Source organism: Eptesicus fuscus, chromosome 17, assembly GCF_027574615.1.
Source record: "Eptesicus fuscus isolate TK198812 chromosome 17, DD_ASM_mEF_20220401, whole genome shotgun sequence".
Classification (NCBI taxonomy): Eukaryota; Metazoa; Chordata; class Mammalia; order Chiroptera; family Vespertilionidae; genus Eptesicus; species Eptesicus fuscus.
Genome location: NC_072489.1, coordinates 51808664 through 51830982, shown reverse-complemented (window position 1 = coordinate 51830982; position 22319 = coordinate 51808664). Strand labels below are relative to the sequence as shown.

The following is a 22319-nucleotide window of genomic DNA, read 5'->3' as shown; positions in this document are numbered from 1 at the left end:
TTGAATAAAAAGTAAAATGATAGATATGTACATATTTTACAATGTGAGTACAGGTTTGTTAATAGTCAACAATGAACATGATAAAAATAACAAAGAAAGGATTTATAGTCTCTGTTCTAGTGCATTGGCTGTGCCCTGAGGGGTTTGGAAAAGGGGAAGTTATCCTGACAGTCCAAAGGTATGTTATTTTATTTTTTTTTCCAATTTTTTTAATTAAGGTATTATATGTGTACATATTTTACCATTGCCACCCCCCACCCTACTCCCATATATGCTCCCTGACTGTTTGTCACGATGAGCACCGTGATCTCTCTCCTCTCTAAACTCCTCTATCATGACACACCGTGGAAGTTAATTTTTCTAATTTTTTTTATATAGTAGTGTTACTTGGCTCCCAATCATTTTTCTAGTGGTCTCACCTACCCAGAACACTCTTTGAGTTTTGCATCCATTGGTTATGCTTATATGCATGCATACAAGTCCTTTGATTGATCTCTTATCTCCCCCACCTCTCCCTAACTTTCCCCCTGTAATTTGACAGTCTGTTTGATGCTTTACTGTCTCTGTATCTATCTTTTTGTTCAAGTTTATAATGTTCTTTATTACCCATAAATGAGTGAGATCATGTGATATTTTTCTTTCATTGACTGACTTATTTCACTTAACATAATGTTCTCCAATTCCATCCAGGTTGCTGCAAATGATGAGAATTCCTTCTTTTTTATGGCAGCATAGTATTCCATTGTGTAGATGTACCACAGTTTTCTGATCCAGTCATCTGCTGACGGGCACCTAGGCTGTTTCCAAATCTTAGCTATGGTGAATTGTGCTGCTATGAACATAGGGGTGCATATATCCTTTCTGATTGGTGTTTCTAGTTTCTTCGGATATATTCCCAGGAGTGGGATTACTGGGCAAAGGTATGTTATTTTAGATTCGAAAGACAACAGACAAGCTTAAAGTAAAGATTGACCTTTGTCAGGGAAGAGTGTAGCCTAGGACATGACTACCTGCCATAAACTGCTTTTAGCTCAAAAGTTTTAATTTCAGACCATCCTTTGTGGTGATTTTAGGTCTCTGAGTTTGCAAGGCCTTCCCTGAGCTTGTCAGGTTAGCATGAGGCCCCTTTCCATCCACAATCTAATTTCAAAGCATTGTCAACACCCACAAAAGAAGCCCCGTGTCTACCAGCAGTCACTTCCCATTGTCTCCTTCGGCGACCATTATTTCACTTTCTGTCTCTGTGGATTTGTCTCTTCTGGACATTTCATACCAATGAAATCATACAACATGTGGCCTTTTGTATCTGGATTCTTTTATTTGGCCTAATGTGTTCACGGTTCATCCATGTTATACTATGTAGCAGTACTTCATTTCTTTTTGCAGCTAAATAATATTCCATTATATGGACATACCACATTTTATTTATCCATAATCAATTGATAGACATTTCCATTTTTTTGACTAATACGAATAAGGCTGCACTAGTATGTACAAGTTTTTGTATAAATACATATTTTAATTTGATGAGGGGAAAATGTACCCCTAAGCAATTTTTATGTCCATATCCTTTATTAGATCATCACCTTCCTGAGGGAATTTTTCCCCCTGTTAATATCACCAGCACTTGCCACAGTGCTCTGCACCTGGAGGTGCTCAAAAAGTGATGGTGGTGACAGTTCAAAGGGCTGGAATTGCATAAAAATTAAGGAGTTTTACAGGACTTCTGAGAACTTCTTTGGTCCTGCCAATTACATTGTGATGGCTGTGCACTGGGGGTTTGGCCTGATCTAGAAGATCAAGTAAATTCTGTTCGTTCTTCCAGATGTAAAATTCCACTCCCAACAATTAAAAAAAAAAAATCAATCACTCTTTCTATGAAGCTTTCCCCAAACCAACTAGATAGGATTAGTCTTTAAGTCTTTTACTCATTTAACACCGAATTTTCTCTTTAACAAAGGATTTAGGACCCTTGGACTTGCCTTGTAGTGATCTGTGTATACGTTTGCCATCACCCCCCACTCAAGGATAAGGTCTGCAGTCAGGAATTCTTGATGACTCATCTCCTATCCCGAGGACCAGCCTTTGTCATTGGAACTGTGTACTAATTGCTCGTTAGCTTGAGTGTTTTACGAAGCCAGATGGCCGTGCTAAAGGAGGGGTGTAAAACATGCTAATGAGCCATAACAAGAGCCTGCACAGAATTCCCTTGGTTCCTGGAACATAAGGTGTGGGCTTCGTTGGTTTTCCTGGGCAAGAGGCCCAGAAAATGAATGGGTATTACTGAAATCAGAGATGTGAAAAAGCTGAGTCATTGCCCACATTCCTTGTTCTCCCCAGGAAGTATGCTCCAAGCTGGCTCCTGTCTGCATCACTGCCCCTTGTGGACTGTTCCCCTCTAGAGCTCAAATCACCTCTTCCAGGAAGTGTTCAATGTGGCCTCCACGGGCACCCGTCTGGTTTAAATTCTGGCTCTGTCATGCACTAGCTGTAGCCTTGAGCAAGTTATTGAACTTCTCTGGGCTTGAGTTTACCCCTCCAAAAGAATGGGAGTAGTGAGAGCCCTGGTTTTACAAGGCTGCAGTAGGAGTCAGTGGTGTGTGCTCCCTGACTGTTTGTCACGATGAGCACCGTGATCTCTCTCCTCTCTAAACTCCTCTATCATGACACACCGTGGAAGTTAATTTTTCTAATTTTTTTATATAGTAGTGTTACTTGGCTCCCAATCATTTTTCTAGTGGTCTCACCTACCCAGAACACTCTTGAGAACCAAGAGGCATACAAATAAACGACAGTACCACCAACACCATCATCAAGATAACTGAGCACCCAAATCAATGTCACAGAAACCCTGTGCCAGAAATGAATGAGCTTTACTCCTGAATCCTCTTATACCCACACTCAGTGTATGTGTGGTTAGAACCAGCGGCATCATCTGCTTTCCCGGCCCGCAGCATAAACAGAAGCAGGATCATTGGCGGAGGGGGAAACGGTCCTCCATAGGGAATACCTAAGAGTGTGGTGAAATCATGCCCATCGCCTTGACTCTGAGGAGGAAGGCGAGAACATGTTGGCAAATTTCAGAAAGATTACAATGAACATAGTTTTAAAGTTAAGCTTACAGAATGGTGCCTTCTCAAATGACAGCAGGTAAACGAGACCTTGGCGTACTCATTCTTTTCTTCCCCATATGTCATAGGCTCTCGTTAAAGAGTTTTAGACCTTGTATTTCTTCTGCATCCTCATAACCGCTCATAAGTCAATACTGACTCTCCTGAGAAATCCATTCATTGTTGGGAAAACGGCTTGTATTTATTATTATTTTTAAAATATTTTTATTGATTTCAGAGAGGAAGGGAGAGGGCGAGATAGAAACATCAATGATGAGTGAGAATCATTGATTGGCTGCCTCCTGCACGCCCCCTACTGGGGATGGAGCCTGCAACCTGGGCATATGCCCTTGACCATAATTGAACTCAGGACCCTTCAGTCCACAGGCCGACACTCTATCTACTGAGCCAAACCGGCCAAGGCATGGCTTATATTTAAAAGGCCCACAGTTTGGTTTTAAGTTTATCAGATTTGACCGTCAAAAAAAAAAAAAAATTGCTACCAGAATCATTAATGTGAATATTTTATTTGGAAACATTATCAAAATAGAATAATGCTTTTGAACGAGGCAAATGTGACCTGTTCCCCTCTTGTGAGTTTAACACTCTAGAGCAGCACTGTTTTCTGGAACTTTCCATGAGGATGGACGTATTCTGTGCTGTGTAATGCTGTAGCCACCTGCCACATAGGGCTACTGAACACTTCAAAGGTGGCTAGTGCAACCGAGAAACTAAATTTCAACTTTTACCTAATTTTAATTCAGTTCAAATGTAAGAAGCCACATGTGTCTAGTGGCTGCCAACTTAGGCAGGCCAGCTCCAGAGTTCAACCTGTGAGTGCAAAGTTCACTTAAATCTTTCGTTTTCCAGAACCATCTAGCCCGAGTCGATACTGAGAATGAATGGCTCTGAGATCCTGCCCAATCCTTGGGTCATTAGGTAAAGATTTCATTAACAGAAAATGAGCTGAATTTGAATGCCTCTTCTATATGCTGAAGGTCTTTTCGAACCTAAATCCATATACAAAGTGGGGATCGGGACACCTGCTTGTCAGAGCTGGTTTTAGATTCTTGGTTCTGCCACCAGCAGGTGTGAAACTGAGAGCCATAAAGGCAGTAGTTCGTTAAACATTCGAGGCCTTCATTTCTTCCCATGCAGAATCACAGCTGGTGACATACACAGGGTGGGCAAAGTAGGTTTACAGTAGGAGTATGCCAAACTCCCAGCTGAGTTTATTCTTGTCTCATTATTTATTAACCATTGTACTGTTTTCTATAGGAACCGTTGTAAACCCACTTTTTGCCCACCCTGTCTTTTCTGAAGCCCCCTGTTGCTCTACCATCCCCGGGCTGGGCTAGTCCTTTGGCTCTCTGCCTTTGTTTTCCTTCCTACGTATGAAAAAAGGTTGGCTTCTTTTGGCCGTCCAGGATCAATTAGTTAATGCATCAATTAGCTAAGACCTTCCAAACTCAGAAGTGCTAAGTAGTTCTCTTATGATTTAGAGAGCAAGCTGGTCTTTGCTGGATATGACCTAACACTGCTTTAACTTCTAAAATAGTTACTGGGTCTTTAAAAAAAGCAAGATAATTATTGAATTCAAGAGGCCACTCTGTCTCAGCATTCCGTTTATTTTTCTTTTTTCTTTATTGTTTTTTTCTTTGTGTGTGTGTGTGTGTGTGTGTGTGTGTGTGTGTGTGTGTGTGTTGCAGTTTGTCTCAGCATTCTGGACCACAGGCATGATGAGTAGCAGGAGGTGTTGGGAAGGCTGAATGATATCACATCTCTCTCGGGAATCTTGCCTTCCCGGAATGAGTATTTCCAACAGCACGTTCCCTAACAAAGAAGGGATTGTGTGGACCGTGACCTCACCGAGCGCACAGCACATTCTCAGTGAGGGAATTACCCAATCTCTGTCTGTGCTGTTTGGAACGAAGTCTGAGATAAGGCCTTCTATTTTCACTGTGTTCCGTAGTCTTTATCCCACTTGGCCCTCTTCACATCCCTGATGCAATTGCCAGCGAGGGCGTCGTGAGTCCCATTGTGAAGAGGCAGATGTGGGAATTCAGAGAGGTGTGCTGACTTGCCTCGCATCACACAGCGATAGGTGGCAGAGTCCAGTACGGAGTCCGGGTCCTATCCTCACCCCCTGGGTGGGTCCCACATGTTACTCTCCAGTTCTCTTCTGATGACCCTTTCTAATGGCTGGGCTCCTCTTCAGTGTCCTCTCCGGCTTAGACTTCCCCAATTCAAAAGGTACAACGTCTTGGTATTTTAAGGCGCATGTACAGTCTATAGCGTGGAATTTCTCGGAATTTGGGATCCGGCCTATGGTGAGTTTTACTTTCTAAAACAAAAGAAAGAAAATAATTAAATGACTAAAGATTGTCCTCAGGACTGTTTGTTCTCGGTATGTCCTCATTCACACCCTTCAAAGCAGGTTTTGAAGAAAAAATCCTGTGATGAACTACAATGAGAGGAGGGCAGGAGGACTTGTATCTCCAGGTGCAAGGTGGAGTTTTATTGTCTGGCATCCAAGGGCTGGAGCCTTTAGGGCAGATTCTAAATGGCATCAATGGTGCCCGATGGGCCCAGTTGTATCAAGAATTAAAAAGCCTCTGGATGCTAAGGAACAGAAATGACACCACCAGACAGAACAAGCCCCTGACAAAATGGGGAGAAAAGAAGTTTGATGTGTCTCCTGCAAAATCTAGCATCTCCTCCCCTTCATTGAAAATCTCACATTTTCTCCTCTCACTGTCTTCATCCAGCTCCACCCCAACCTCCCACATGAGTCTGCTCAAGGAAGAAGGGGCGACCTGCTTCGTTCAGGTGCTTAAAACAATAGGGGCCCTTGGCTGCCCTGCGTTTGCCTCCACATCTCCCCTCTTCCAACATTCTTTTTCCTTCCAGAGGCCAGATCTTTGAATTTTTAAAAAGGACTGGATATCCATTTTCACATAGAGAAATTAGCCAGGAACGGTAAGGGTGGGAAAGGAAGGGGTTTTTTTTTTTTGGTCATTGAATAATCATGTTGGTGAGCACCCCAGACTTCTCAGAAGCATCTGGTTGTCCCCCCAGAAAAAAGGGTCAGGCAGATGGAGCACAGGAGGAAGCTGCTGCCCCCTCCCAGGCAGGGGACTCCACAATCCAGAAAGGCAGCCTTGATAACAACTGCAGTCGGCGCCCAGGCAAACATCCTTTCCTTGGACCTGCCCCCAGGCCGAACTCCTCTTGGCTTCGGAGCTGGTGGGTCAGAGCATTGTTTGGTAAGAAGATTCTATTGAACCCTAGGCCCCAGCCTGGGTGTCTGGCAGAGGAAATATTGGTACCCGATTGTTGGACTGGGCCCCTGAAAGCCACCTTTTTTCCACCGCACAAACGCCTACCCTAGTCTTCGAAACCCAACCACAACACCTCCTTCTCTAAGACACCTTTCTGACATCCCTCAAAGAGATTTACTCCATTCTCCCTTTACACCGCCATGGCTCTCTGTTCATCTCAAGGCACACACTGGATCATAGCTAGCACATAAGATGCCTGATTTATCACTAATCTGTGAGCTCCTTAAGCTCAGGCTGAGGCCTCTTTTATAGCTCTAGGACCTACAGCCAGCATACAGTAGATGTTCAATAAACAGTCAGTGAGTGAATGAATGAACGAATGAATGAACAAATGAGTCCTTGCTCTCCCACTAACTACTTATGCATCTTAGACAACTCACACAATCTTACTGGTTTCCCATTTAGATAATAGAAGTGGTACAATCTGTCTAACCAACAAGGTTATTGTGTGATATGAAGCATATAATCATAAACTCTCAGAGCTGGAGGAAATTCGAGAGATCATCCTATACAGTGGTTTGCAAAAAAAATAGTTTCTTCAAGGAGAGCTAACAGGAAAGTCCAACATATAAAAAAAGATAACTGGTAAATGTTGATTGCTCTGGTTGAAACTCCATACTGTCCCCTTCCTCTCCCCTTCTCTCCTCTCCTGTCATTTTCAGGGGCCAGGAATATAGTTGAAAACCAACTCTCTCACGTTAGAGAGAAGAAACTGATGCCCAGATAAGAAAGTGTTTCCCAAGGTCATGTGGCTCATCAGAAATAAAAATGGAAAAGGGAAGGCATGAACAACATGGAAACTACTAATAGGCAGAACCATGTCTGAGCACTTAATAGGTACCATTCACTGTCGTAAGCACGTTAGATATATTATCTCATTTAATTCACCAATAACTAATATTATCACATTAGAGAAAATTGAGGCAAAAAAAAAAAAAATGATTAAAGGACAGGATGTAAACCCTGAGCCAGTTTGGTTCCAATGTAAGCTCTTTATGCCACATCATGTGACTGAGGTCCTGACCAGCAATTCAGTCTCCTTTCCTGTGCTCTTTCCTGAATTACTTCACATGAAAGGGCCCTATTTAACCTTCTGTTATTGACACGTATTATAGGAAGTGTTATTTACACTCCTAGTCTCTCATTTACACATGGTGGCTGAGGATTGAAGAGTCTCATTTGTGTTCAGAGTACGGTTCAGACTCAATCTGAGACCTTGATCTTGTTCCTTCTGGCACTGACTTGCCCTGGGCAGGGCCAGTCAGCAGGACTCACCTCCTTCTGGATGGACCGGCTGAGAAACAAGGAGACCTCGTCCAGGCTGTGGGGCTTTAGGTCATTCACGGCCAAAAGGTGGTCTCCGTGAAAAAATAAGCACCCCAGGCGTGGGGGTCCCTTCCACGCAGCCACACTGCAAGGGGAATACAGCGTCGGACACAAGCGTGAGACCACACTCACTGGCAGGACACGGATGGGGACACAGATGGGGTCCCTCTCTCTAATCTATCCCACCATTACTACCACTAGTTTCGTTAGCTATGTTGCACCACATCTGAAGTAATTGAACTCTTTTTTCTGTCTGAAATATTCTTTCCTCTTTGCCCACTGTGGGAGCCTTACCCTTCTCCAAAGCCTCTACAACGCTCTCCTACGTTCCACTTCCCTTACTCTAATTAATCACTCCTCTCCCACCCCTGGGCTTCTATTGCGCTGTGTGAGCACTCACTTATTGTATATTAAAATAAATGCGTTTTATATTTACTTGTTTAGGTGGCTGTCTTTTTCACCAGATGTATGGCACTAATACCTTTTTTAAAAAATTGTTTATATTCCCATAACTCCAAGTAAACAAAAGGTGCTCAGTAAGTACATATTCACTGAGAGTGAGCACATAATGATTACACTACGAACATCTAATGAACAAATACTGTAAACAAATTAGTGAATGAGAAATCCCAGGCACAGAGAGGTCCACAGTTTTAATTGGGTATTTATTGAGCCTTAGATTGTGGGCAATGCGGGAAAAGGCAAGGCTGTGGTTCCTGCCCCCTGATAGAACGTGTAAGGCAATTGGCGTGAAACATCTTATTTACACTGAAGGTCTTTCTTCCCTTGTAGAAATGTAATCTTCCATCAGAATGAATTACAAAGTCTTTAAGAGAATTAGAATCAAATGAATTGTGATTATTTCAAGAAAACTCTCTGTCACGGGGTCTGTTGTGTCTGTCCCCGACCAGCAGGTTTTCAGCTAGTGTCTGGAAGTCTAGACCTTGCTATGTCTTTTCCTTTTAGACCTTGAATTCTTGTCGGCTTCACTAACTTTGTTCATTCACAAATTTGTTCATTCATTGGGATAATTTCCTTAGGCTTATGTATTCCATCCCACTTTTCCTCACCTTGAAAAAAGTCAGGAATTTGCTCCTTCCTGGACTTTTGGGTCCTCCTAAACCCACCCATCTCCCGCTGACCCTCCCACACAACAATATCTTTATTTTAGCATCAATCAAAGACCTACTACAACAGCAAAAGAACGGTCCAAGCTCTCCAGGCAATTTTGCAACCTACAGTGTTTCAAAGTATGAGTGTTGTCTTCATATCTCCCAACCGAGTTTGTAATCAATAACCCTCCAATCTCCGACCCACCATATCAGTCCTGCGGCTTCTGTGAGATCCAGATAATTGGTGACATCAAGAGGAGAAAGGAACACATTCAGTCTCTCCACGTGGCTTTCATCAGGAATGTTACTATCAGATAAAACATTGGTAAAAGTCAAATCAGGCAACTACGGTATCTCTGGCTCTGAACGGTACTTTCTGGGTAAACTCTGGCCTCCTACATAGGAGGTAGCCTTTTCCAGTTAAAGATCGTCCAACATATCTAGAGAAGAATATGAATTTAAGTTACTGAAAAGTACCCACAGATGCCCTCCTCCACCCCTCTTGGGATGTGGTGGTGGATGGGAGACCATGAGAAGGGGAAAAAATGGACTAAATTGATTATATAATTGTCCATATCAGGTCAGTTTGCACATTTCTCCACTGGGAATGAAGAAGACACTGAAAGAGTTAAAATTGAGAACAATTTCATCAAATGCCCTTGAACAATCTCATACACCTAAATGTCCCCTTCTTTCTCCTACTAGCATAGAACCAGACCTCTTATGATTTGCATGACCAACATTTTAACAGTAAAAGCTGGGTGATACGGCCCCCAGATCAGTGTGATCCAGGGCCTGAGAGGCTAGCCAATGAAGAATCTTTACAAAATATTTGAAAATGCCACCCACCACCCAGGGAGCTCAGCTTCCAGCCCTTTTACACACTGTGCTTGGCCATCCCATCAGTGACAAGGGGAATCGGGTCAGATTCTTGGCTGACTTTGAGATTTTTTAGGAATTTCTTTAAAATTTGAATTCTGAGTAAAAAAGGAAGGCTGCCTTGCTCTAAGGGCCCACAAAGTTTGAGAAATTAGAACTTTACTTGATTAATATGGACAATTGCACAACAGTTAGTGAGGTCGACCCCTTTTTGCCATTCATGGTCTGGGCTTCCGTTTTGGCAGGTGGAAGGCAAGAGTCACTCCTGGAACCTTGTTCTTGCAGATGAAGCACCCTGTTCGGGGTCTCTGGAAGGGCCTGGGATTCCACTTTGCTATTAGCAGACTCATCGGCTGTCTCTTTGAACAAACTGGAGTATAAGAAGTGAACACAAACCCTTTTTTAGCATATCTATTGACAACTTTCACATTTATGCACCTAGTAGTCGTGTGAACATTAACAAGATGTTGAAGTATGTCCAACCATCAACATCGCAGTCACAGAATCAAATCCAACAAACTCTCCATCTAAAAGTGGATATGGAGTTAAAATAACCCTTCACCTTGAAAGGGTTGGGAGACAAAAGTGAGAGTGTGAGAGATAGAAATGCAAACTAGAAAATTACTTCCTCAGGAGACAGAAAAAAGTCCTGAGAATGTCATTAATGGTTTTCTGTGGGGAGAGAAGCCAATTCTCACTTTATCCTGTTTTGAAATCACTGAACGTGTAGAATTTGGTTGATGGTAATACTTTTGTATTAACATTTCAATAGTGATTTTCTGTAACCATACATTATCCCAAATCAATTTTTAAAATGTGGTAGTTTTACTTACCAGGATTTCATTGACATGTAATGATGCTCAAGTCTTTCAGAGACCTGATCTGGATTACCAAGTTCAATGGGTTCACCAGATTCACAGGAAGCAATGATATTATCCAACTACAGACAAGAGGAATAAATGTAAGGATGCAAGTCTACCAGGTGTCCATGATGGCTCTAGGCCCTAAACTAGGAAATGCATCCACCATTGGATGCACAGCAGTGCTCGTTCTGAGGGACTGATCCAGGAAAGCTCTGGCAGACTCAGAGCCCATTTCTTCTCCTGGGTCCCCATGCTCCTGTCGCAAGTGTTTTATTGGACTAAATTGCTATTGACTTTTCTGTTTCCTTGGCAGGCATTTAATGACATGAATTCTTTCCCCCAACCAGTGACACTTGAAATCATGTCACCTGGCTGGGTCAAAGACTCTGCTACAGAGCTGGCCTCAGGCTACTATAATGAAGGTGATCCAAGTTGCTTCAAAAGTCTATAAAGGGTTTTACAGACCCTAGAGAGCCTCTCAACAAATCCTTCAGAACTAAAGCAGTCATTTGGGGTAAGGGTTGCTCAAAACCCTAAGGGCTTTCTATTGCCTACCTAAAAAATTAAGCATCAACCCATAATCGGAAGAGTTCATTCCAGTCAAGCCAGCCTTCCCACTACATATCTACCAATGCTCTTCTAGTGACCGTGTTCATGCTGTTTCCTTTACCAGGAATGCCCATTTTCTCTTCTGCCTAGTGAAGTGTGTTCAGGCCTGGCTGAGGTCCCATGGCCCCTCCTGACCACCTCAGCCACTACCGATCTCTCCCTTCTCTGAACTTCTACTGCACAGTTTTGTACTTAATTTTTTAAAATGGTCTTTTAGCTTCCACTTCTTGGTATATATCCAAAGAAACCCAAAACACTAATTCGAAAGAATAAATGCACCCCTATGTTCATTACAGCATTATTTATAATAGCCAAGATAGAGAAGCAACCCGAGTGCCTGCCCATCATCCACCTCAATTATAGCTTCTGGGTCAATAGTACTAGAAGATAATTCAGGTTTGCCACTGCCCTCCTCAGAGGCCACCACAGCCTCTGTGCTGACTGAAGAATGAAGTTAATTCCCCATCCTGGCCTGGCTCATTTTTTTCTGTCATATTCCCTACTATGCCATTCACTCACTCTAAGTTACAGCCCAGTTGAACTATTTACTGTGTACCTATCAAGTGGCTTTTTGTCTCTGAAGCCTTCCCTGACTCCAGGGGAGAGAGAAAATCTCTGCTTTTTCTATTGGTTCCAGAGCTTGTTGACCATGCCTCTTGGGTAGCATTGTCATGTGATAACTGGAAGGGCTGTGAGCTCTGAGGGCAGAGTGATGTAAGTTCCATGCCTAGTAGAGTACCGTGAATAGCACCCAGAAGGCACTCAGTAGGGGCTTCAAGTAGATCAATAGACTGATTGATACACACCAAACCATTTATCACCCAAGGACCTGTGTTCATATTATTGTTTCTGCCCAGAATGCAGAAAGTCTCCCCAAGTCAACTCCCAAGTCCAAATTTTACCTATCAAGTGAAGTCATATATCATCTCCCTGAAATGTTCCCTGGTTTTCTGTCTGGAAGTCAGTCCTCTTGCCTCCCACCCCTCGTGCACTCTGGGCATTTTATAAACATCTTTCTTCAGCATGGAGCCCTTTCGTCTTGTAATGTGGTTGGTTCCTATTCAGCTGGTTGAATAGGAACATTGAGCACATCACCCATGTCTGATTAACTGATTCGGTGTTTTATTCAACCAGCCTAGTGCCTCAGGAACAGTGCAGGGGCTCAGGCAAATATTTGTAGAAGGGATAAATGATTAATAAATGGAAAGGGTTACCTCTAAAAGAATACTTCGAGGACTAATATAATGACTCTCTTCTTCCGTATCTTGAGTGGTCTCTGGCAAGAAGTCATGTAGTAGATGAGCTTGTCTGAGTCCTGGAGAACTTGTTTCCATTAAATGCTGAATAAAGAGATGAAGACAGAATGAATGCTTTGCTTTTTCTTTGTAAGAGACAGAATTAAAGCACATGCTTTCTGGGAAATCCATACAAATGAATTGGGTTGAGAAGATCAGAGGGTCTTCTAAGGTTACATCCAGAATCCTACACAACCTGGAGATGCCTCTTGAGTCTGGGTCACCCCTGACAATGTGAACATATGAGCTCATCTTTCAGGCTTTTCTCTACCATTGGGATCTGTAACTCAAAACAAGAGGTTCTCTCAGTGGGTGGCATCCTAAGTCACTAAGCTCTTGCCAAAGTCCTCCACCCCATCTTTTTTCTAGTTTTCACTTAAGGCATCTGAGAAGATAATTATTAGTCCAGAGTTAAAACATTGCAAATTTCCTCTTCCTGCTCCATATTTCTCTTTTGTGTTCTGTTCACATACTCCTATTGTTTTCATAGCAATGCAATGTGGTAGTGCTGGTCATGTGACAGTATGAATTACAGGCTTCAGGGTGATCTAGGTTCAACCAATTACTGCCTTCCCTCCCCAATGCATACAAGAAACTCTACTAAAGTAGCTGCTTTGCATGGCAGGGAAATAGTTGGTACAATTCAATTCTTCCAAGAGCAATGCCTCAGAGCAGAGGTTTTTAAAAAGACCGGGGATGTTCTCCAGGCAGTCCTTGAAGGGAAGTGATTTAAAAAACATAGATGCATTGAATTTGTGTCCATTTATCCAGCTCCAAGGTCATGGAGCCAGATCATGCTGTGCTGGGGATGAAGAAGGGATCTAATTTAATTTCAACACCACAATAGCAACAACAACAATAAATCCCAGCAATGCAGATGGTATTCTTAGCTGGAGCTGACTAAAAACCACTGGATTGAATACATAGTGTGAAAAGGCGAGATGACCAATAACATTATCTTTGGGGAGAAAGGGGTAGCATGCGTGAAAAACAAGAGGCATTTACTGAAAACAGTTAGTCTTCCCAACACTGTTTCCTGTCAACTTCCCTACAAACACCAAGTGAGGTTTTGGTTTGGTGAGCTTGATAAGCCACAAAAAGCTTTTAAAATACTTGGAGAGCTTCCAACTAGATAAAAACGGGAGGCTATGCCATATTAAGATATGTCTGGTACCCAGGGAGAAGGGGAAGTCATTTTTTAATAATATCCAAAGGGGAAAGCATTTTTTAATAATATCCAAAGCTGGGAAGATCACAAATGCAAGAGACCTGAGAGGACGATTACAAATCACTTCCAGGGGACAGATGTATTTTTTTCTTCAACTAAATTTCATTAGAAATTAAGATGAAATCACACACACACACACACACACACACACACACACACACACACAGAAGCAAGACTGATCTAGGCAAATGAAGGAAATTAATAAAAATTCTGATTTTGCCTTGAAGAGCACAGATGATATGGCAGGAAATCAAGTGGTGTTTTGGCAAATTTTTTTTTTGCAGAGATAATCTGTGCCCTATGTGTGAAAGGAAGGAAAAGGTTACTAACCAGCCTTTGGTTTAGCTAGGGGAGGTGAAGGTGGGAGGTGGGGGGAGGCTTCTTCCAATATGCCCAGATGTGTATTGAGGAACATCCAAAATGAATGAATCCATTTAGAGGTAGGCAGAACAAGCAGTAAAGCTCATCTATAGTAGAGCCAACAGACTATATATAGGATAAATCCTGGGGATAAGAATCGTTCTTATGGTGGGTTAGGAAGGGGTCAAATCCATTGGAGAGACCCTTGAAGCATCAGCTGACTCCCAGGCATGGCATCCTGAGAGAGGTGAGGCGAGTCTGGTTACCATGTCTGGAAGAGTATTTCTGGATGTGGTGGAGCCGATGGTCTCCGATGTGCTGGAATAACCAAGGAGAGGGCTGGGGTCTGAAGAGGGCCTTTTAGCAGCCAATGAGAGTGTCTCCTGCTTGTGAAAAAGGATACCGGAATCAGGGCATGATGGGTCTCTTGTCTGGAATGAGACAACAGCCTCATCCCTGGGCTCCCTGCCTCTGGTCTTTCATCGCTAACATTTATTCTGCTGGCCAGCTTTCTCTCGCGAAGACATGAGGGGATCTTGTCTCCCTCCTGTTTCCAAATCCTCAAGGACTCTCAGCATGGCCGTCAGACACTCCCCAAACTTCCCTCAACCTGTCTTTTCAACCTTATGGCACTCTGCACCCCACTCCTTTGTTCTAATAATTTGAGTCAACTTGTAGACTGCTTTCCCTTCTGCCTTGGCTTCAGCTTTTGTTGGAAGCATAGAACAACCTAGAAAACATGTTAAGACAATACCTGGAGACCAAAGTTTCATGAATAAAGGTCTGTCCACCAAAAGGACTTGGGCAAAGGTTCTTAGGAAGTCAACAAAAATACTTCAGGTCACTAGCCCTTACATTAGGGAGACATCATATTGAAAAAGCAAGGGAAGGGAAAAGCATTTTATAGAAACCACCCTAGACTTAGTCATTCCAAAGGTAGCTGTTATGTACCTCGAATAACAATGAGGGAAAATACTGTTGTTTCGGCTACTATTAAAAAATGCCACAGTTAATTTTCACTCCTCCTACCTCCATAATGGAAATCTGAAGTGTCTCTATTTTAGCGCAAAACACAAAAGTATTTTCCCCCGCTGTTAATCATAAAAATAACAAGGATGTACATTTTCTCACTTATTTATTCCTTGCATTAATGCCAGTTGCCAAGGAGGAGGGGAGAAAAGCTCCCATTGTTTCCTGGAGAAGGAGGCTGTGCTCAGGTGCCCTGTCATTTTGTGAGCGATAATCACCTCTGCATTCTGGCGTGCTGCTTTCAGATCCCGGCAGAATGATGACATGAACGAGACCCAGTCTTTAATCTTCTCCCTGTTGATAGGAATAAACTTGCAGCTGGCATGTGGCAACAATCGCGCCTTCGCTCCTTTTGAACCAAAGGAGGATTCTTTTATTAAGGTTGGAACAGGCAGTGGGAGCAGGTACCGGGGAAATAAGGACTTTTTTCTAAGTAGCTTGAATGACCCCCTGGCTCCTTACCTCCTCCACACTCACACCCTAGAATTAACCCTCAGGCCACCTCTGCGAGGAAAGCTCGGAGAAATGGGAGGAAAAGGGGAAAGTGACAGTAGTAATCACCGGGGTTCGGAGCTGATGCGTTGACACTGATTTCTTTTGTGTTCTAAGCGGGCCTGGTACCTGTCGGCACCATTTTTTTGTGTGTAGCCAGCCAGGTGTGCCTCCCTTGATACAATGTGTGTGTTTATGAAGAATGTGCTTGAAAAATTCATATAAATCCCATTTTCTTTTCTGTTGATGCTCATGACAATGTAGAAGAAAGCTTTTTGCCTCTGGGGTGGAATCTGAAACAGATCAAGGCTCTTCCCACTTTGGCTTTAGCATTCGCTGCCCCCTCTGCATGGCTTCCTCCTCCAACCTTGGCCTCCCCGTAAGCAGATAATCATCTATGAAGAATCCATGAGGCACTTCCTTAAAACTGAGGACTCCTTCAGGGATGAGCACAGCCCCCCACCCTAATACATGTAGCTTGTACAGCTGTCTGGGAATTGGCTTCTTTTACATGGGATGCATCTGGGGTGATGGTGACTGTTATGGATTGCATCTGGGGTGCATCTGGAGTGAAACATCTGGAGTGATGGTGACTGTTATGGGTTGAATTGTGTGTCCCCTCCCCCCCCCCCCAATTCATATATTGAGGTTCCATTCCCCAGGACCTCAGAATATGACCTTATTTGGAAATCGGGTAGGGCTGTTGCAGATGTAATTAGTTAAGATGAGGTCATACTGAAGGAGGGCAGTATGACTGGTGTCATAATAAAAAGGGGAAACTGAACATGCACACAGGGAAGATGCCACATGAAGACTGAAGTTACGCTCCCACGAGCCATGGATGTACCAGGAGGCCTGGAACAGGTCTTCCCTGGGGACTTCAGCGTGGGCGTGGCCTGAGGCACCTTGATTTGGGACTCAGCCTCCAGAACAGTGAAAATAGACACTTACGTTGTTCTGAGCCTCCCCAGTGTGTGTGCCTGGTTATGGCAGCCCTTGGAAAGGAACACTGTGACTTTTTAAGGGATTTTAACCAATACTGCAATACTGAAGACTGCCCAGATGGTGTGGAAGGGTGTGGAAGGGGGTCTGTTCTAAGCCTGTTTATTGTTCACTGCTTTAAAATGGTTTTGTTTGCTTGCTTGTTGCTTGGCACCCGGGCGACACTGTTATCTGACGACTCACCTGTCGCTGCCGATGAGGAAGTACTCTCTGCCAGTGGTCCTGATGGACATCACCTCATCGGGGTGGCACTTAAACATCTTCTGTACGGATCGCATTTTCTCATGGCTACTTATGCCAACGTCTACACTGGAATTTCTGTTCGACATAGACAAAAAGTATCAAACAAACACACACAAAATTAGAAAGAACACTAATTGTTTTATGTTAGGATTCAAATGGAGTAAAACTTGAGGTTTGCTTGTTCAACGTTTTGAAAATTACCTAATCATTTTAGAAAATAAGTTTAGATCTGGGCCATCAAATACTTTGTTCAGCATAAAACATAATTCAAACATTCCCATTTTACTTGGATCCTTGATTCCACAATAATCATGGTTTCTAATGTTTTGGTACATAGTTCCTTAAAGACAAAAGATTCAATCTCAGTATTTTTTTTAAACCTATCTGGGCTTTATGAAATGGTGATTTCATCTGCTCTCTCTCATCCCTAAATTAAGCGCATCAATGGCTTTTGTAACTAAATACCAATGAATAATTTACCAACTAGAATATACAATATGGAATAATTATTTAGCTATCTTCTACTCACATGTTCTCCAGTTTAGCTTCTTTTCGGCAACAAATATTATGCTCCTTTTTTTAATTGATACTTTTTTAGAGAGAGGAGGGGAGAGAGAGAAACATCAATGTGGGACCGAACATTGATGGACTGCCTCTTTCTTGCAGGGGCATCGAGCCCGAAACCCAGGCATGTGCCCTGACTACTAATCCTTTGGTGCAGGCCTTGCTTCTTTCAATAATGACTTCAATTTTAGTTTGCATGCAACAAAAGTTAAAAACTTCTGCTCAATTGGATACATACCCGTCGATTTGAATGGAACCTCGGTGATGATGATCTTTGTAATAGGAAAGACTAAAGCCCTTCTCTCCACTCCTTGACAGAACAAAAAACCTCTTTTTCCAAGAAGGCTGAAAAATGAAAACATTTTGCATCTCAGTTAAACCTCAGAGGAAGAGGAAGGATTGAAAAATTGCTCAGGAGGTTGGTGGGAGGCCTGTTAAAATCTGAGCGAGTACTTACTGCTGAGGAGAAAAGCTGAGGAGGTGGTGATTTAATAAAGTAATCTTGTTTGCAGACTTCATTTTCATAATAATATGTAAATTGTTTGCCTAATAAAAGAAAGTGAACAGAACTCAGTTTGTTCCCAGTGAGTTTCTAAAAAGAACTGCTTTAGTTGGAAAACATTGTTTACTTCTGGAAAAGTCTTCAAATTAGTCAGCTATGGGAAAAAAACAACAATACCCATCTGTAATAGGCCAGGAAAACAAAGGGCCCAAAGACCAGTGTGTGACTCTTATTCACCCACAGCGGGGACCTTCATTCAGGCACCTGCGTCCAGCTCACATCCGTTAGGTCCTCTGTTTCTGAAGCACTTGGCTGGCTCTCTAGATGGGAGCAAAGGTTTGTCTCCCTTCCTGCTGACCCACCAGCCACAGGAGCAAGATGATTCTGCCTTGCCCTTTGGCTTAGCAAATGAACGCGAAACCACCTGCTATGAAAAATGTGGTGGCAAAAGTGGTTACAGGGGTTTCCAAAATATTAAGTGTTTCTTCTTCTTCTTTTTAAAAAAATATATTTTTATTGATTTCAGAGAGAAAGGGAGAGAAAGAGAGATGGAAACATCAATGAAGAGAGAGAATCATTGATTGGTTGCCTCTTGCACGCCCCCACACTGGGGATCAAGCCCGCAACCTGGGCATGTGCCCTGACCGGGAGTCAAACCCATGACCTCCTGGTTCACAGGTCAACGCTCAACCACTGAGCCAAGCCAGCCAGGCTTAAGTGTTTCTTGGAAAGTGTTGAAATTATATGCAGTTTTGATTTTTTCTATATTTTTCAAACTGTCTACAAGAAATATAAACTAATTTCATTATTTAGAAAACATATAAAATTAAAAAAATAATTTTTCAGTGCAGCAGGCGTGGCTCTGTGGTTGAGCATCCACTTATGAACCAGGAGGTCACAGCTTAATTCCTAGTCAGGACACATTCCTGGGTTGCAGGTTTGATCCCCAGTAGGGCTTGCAGGAGGTAGCCAATCAATGATTCTTTCTCATTATTGATGTTTCTCTCTCTCTCCCTCTCCCTTCCTCTCTGAAATCTATAAAAAAATATTTTTTAAATATATTTTATTGATTTTTTACAGAGAGGAAGAGAGAGGGATAGAGAGTTAGAAACATTGATGAGAGAGAAACATCGATCAGCTGCCTCTTGCACACCCCCTACTGGGGATGTGCCCACAACCAAGGTACATGCCCTTGACCGGAATCGAACCTGGAACCCTTGAGTCCGCAGGCCGATGCTCTATCCACTGAGCCAAACCGGTTTCGGCTATAAAAAAATATTTTTAAAAAATAATTTTTCAAAAAAGTTTGGTTTTGCTTTCATATCCAGATGATAGTTCTAATTAGTTCTTGGTTTGGGGAAAGGCAACCTTTACTAAAGAATTAGAGCTTTTTTAAAATCCAGTGAAAGGAGAATCTGGGTCAGGTAAAGCAGCTGATGGGACCATTATGCTAGTGGTCAGTGATTCCTAGCTGTCCTCACTCTCCTTCTGCAGCCTCTCCCCAAAGGCCCCTCAAAGAAAGGAAAAGGGAAAAAAAAACTTGAAGGAAAAATATAACAAGTTTCAGCTCCTTTAATAATTGTAGGTTCTTGGCCAAATTAAGGAAATCTTCCCATCTTTTCTGGGTATAGTTTGTTATTAGTATCATCTCTAAGCAACAATGGAACATGAAACAAATGGAACAAATTGTCCATGAAAATCAGAAAATGCCAAGTTTCTAGCTAGAAGAGGTCTTAACAAAATAATTAACTGAACCCAATGGCCTCTGCTACATTCTCCAAACCAAGAATCATTGTCCCACAATGCCACATGTTATCCCCACTAAAACCATCTTCTGTAATCTGGCTAGGTTGATGGGAATTGTTCTTCATTTTCAATAAAAGGGTTTTTCCTTCTAAGAGTGTGCCCCCTGGGTACCTGGACTCTTCCGAGGTTTGGGTTCCATTGTGGCTGGCTGTTCTCACCTGTCAAAAAGAAGAATTAAGAGCTGTTGGTCCCCAAACAACAGGATGCTTCATGGATTAGCCACTTGATCATCAAGTATCAGGATGGTGCCCATGCATGTGGATGAGATGGGTTATCTGGCTCTTCCCCGACCCGGGCTGATGGTAGCCATGGCAACAGGACCTTTCCAAGCAGCGCTCACCAAATGTCAGTTCTATGGAGATGACTGAAGAAGCTGTCTTCCCTTGACCTTGCTTCTGCTCTGACAAGAGAGTCCCACCCTAGCTGGTTTGGCTCAGTGGATAGAGCATCGGCCTGTGGACTGAAGGGTCCCGGGTTCGATTCCAGTCAAGGGCACATGCCCAGGTTGCAGGGTCGATCCCCAGTAGGGGGCATGCAGGAGGCAGCCGGTCAATGATTCTCTCTCATCATTGATGTTTCCTTCTCTCTCTCCCTCTCCCTTCCTCTCTGTAACCAATAAAAAATATGTATACATTGAAAAAAAGAGTGTCCCTGGGGGGAAGCAACACCAAGAAGGACAGATAAGAACAGGGCAAGGGCAGGATGCTATGGATCAAATGTCGCTGAGAAAGCATTTCTGGCTGAAAGGAAGCCCACGATGAGCCCTTCTCCACGCCAGGAACTCACTTTCCCCAGCGGGAACCTATGAGCAAGGACCACGGCATGCTGAAGTTGCCCCAGCCCCAAGTGGCCCGTTCCCAAGGCTGCCTGGCTCTGGGGACAGAGACTGACCCGGAGAGGAGACTCTTTCCTGGACACTCTGCCAGCAATCCCATGACCATTACGGGACCTGAGAGAAGGGGAATCCCACAGGGTAAAGGGCCACGGGGCAGGTGAGGTCTTTAGAAAAGGGAGTCATGGATGGCCAATTTTTTACCTTGAATTAATGAGTCACACCCTAGAAGGAAGCCCGGAACAGGGCAGTGCCAGGACAGTCCCAGGAAAATGGGAAGAGGCCAAGGGACTTTCGCTGCCCTTGGGCACGGTGTCATTCCTCCCTCTCCTTCCTCATTTCTCTTTTTCTTCGGCATGAACTCATTCTTTCCTCCTAAGGCATCAATGACTGACAGTCTTTCTTTTCTAATCCTCACCCGAGGATATTTTTTTCCATTGATTTTTATTTTTTTTTTTTTGAGAGAGAGAGAGTGAAAGGGAGAAAGGAGAAGAGAGAAGCATCGATGTGAGAGAGAGACATCCACTGGTTACCTTCTGCACAAGCCCCGATTGGGGCCGGGGAACAAACCTGCAACTGAGATATGCGCCCTTGGCTGCGAATCAAACCCGGACCCTTTGGTCCATGAGCCAATGCTCTAACCACTGAGCAACCGGACAGGGCAGCAATGACAGTCTTAAGGTTAAGACCACAAGTTCCCAAAGTCTATTTGGGCTGGCTGCTCAGAAGCACGAGAGAGCTATTTGAAGACCAGTGGGGTTTTTTTGGATGCTGAGCTCACAACCTCCAGGACCAGAGAAAAGTTTTTCTCTGTGGAGGGACCTCTATATACTAACGGTAATGATTATGTGAACAAATAAACAAACAACAAGGGAAATAACCACCAAGACCTTTCTGGGGTGTCTTAAGGCATCCGTCAAAGAATTGTTGCCCTTGGCCCCAGCCTGGTGTAAGGGTACACTTAGCTCTGTGCAACGAGCTGGAATGCCTGAGAAAGGCACCAGGCTCCTGAGACCAAACCCTCCATTCCCTGAAAGAGCAATTCCGTATGAGGAAGAACAGTATAACATACCTACGTTTTGTCCAACCCCCCAAAATCATGGACATTTAAAAAATGTACCCCTGAGATTTTGCATCTAATCCATTAGGCTCTTTCCAATTTTAGGGATTTCACTGCCTAAGCAGAATTGGGACCAGTGGTTTTCAGCCCTCACCCTTCCTTCCACCCATCTACGTGGAACTTGGCCAACCCTCCCACTGGACATTTAGCCTAGTGAGTGCTGGAGTTCAAAGATCAGATGACAGGACTGTGCAGGAGCGATTAGCTGAGGGTGAGATATTTTCAAGCAGTGTGTTTGCAGCAAGCTCTTGGTTTAAAAAGCCAATCATCTTTTTTTCTCTTGATCAAGCAATGATTCATAGGGCCTTTATAGATTGTAAATGTTGCATACACTGCTGCTTTGGTGTCTCAGAACTCGTCCTAGAAGGTAGCCCCTTTTAGAAATGAAGACCTGCATTTGACAGAAGAGCCAGGTCGTAGGCTCCCAGCAGAGACCTACACCGCACCACACCGACGCTCACTCACAGACACTCCCGACAGCATTCCTCTCCCTGCGCACTATGGATGCAAGAGAGCTTCCAAGGACATTTCCAGTCAAGCGTGGGGACCTCCCCTCCCTCTTTCCTCCGCCCACCACAAAAGGAGATGGCAGATGAGGCAGTAGGG

At 43.4% G+C, this 22319-nt stretch overlaps 1 protein-coding gene across 1 annotated transcript; it reads right to left on the bottom strand.

Moving 5' to 3' along the window:
• Nucleotides 1–4831: 4831 nt before the first annotated feature.
• Nucleotides 4832–19900, bottom strand: PLEKHS1 (pleckstrin homology domain containing S1). The gene is made up of 12 exons (XM_054729054.1): nt 19873–19900; nt 17911–17999; nt 17692–17798; nt 16830–16964; nt 15371–15446; nt 14390–14506; nt 12455–12580; nt 10602–10708; nt 9932–10138; nt 9095–9196; nt 7727–7862; nt 4832–5454 (listed from the first exon to the last, which is right to left on the bottom strand). Exons 1-12 carry the CDS (start codon nt 19898–19900, stop codon nt 5275–5277), a joined length of 1410 nt encoding a protein of 469 aa, XP_054585029.1. The 3' UTR covers nt 4832–5274.
• Nucleotides 19901–22319: the final 2419 nt, after the last annotated feature.

Bases quoted from the DNA above. Each gene is read 5' to 3' on its own strand.
- PLEKHS1 (XM_054729054.1), bottom strand. From the start codon at position 19,900: ATGGAACCCAAACCTCGGAAGAGTCCAG. The intron at 12,581-14,389 runs GTAACCAGACTC...CTCTTTATTCAG, and splicing joins GAAATACTCTTCCAGACATG to CATTTAATGGAAACAAGTTC. The intron at 9,197-9,931 runs GTAAAGTTCTAA...TTTATCTGATAG, and splicing joins CAATTGTCCATATTAATCAA to TAACATTCCTGATGAAAGCC.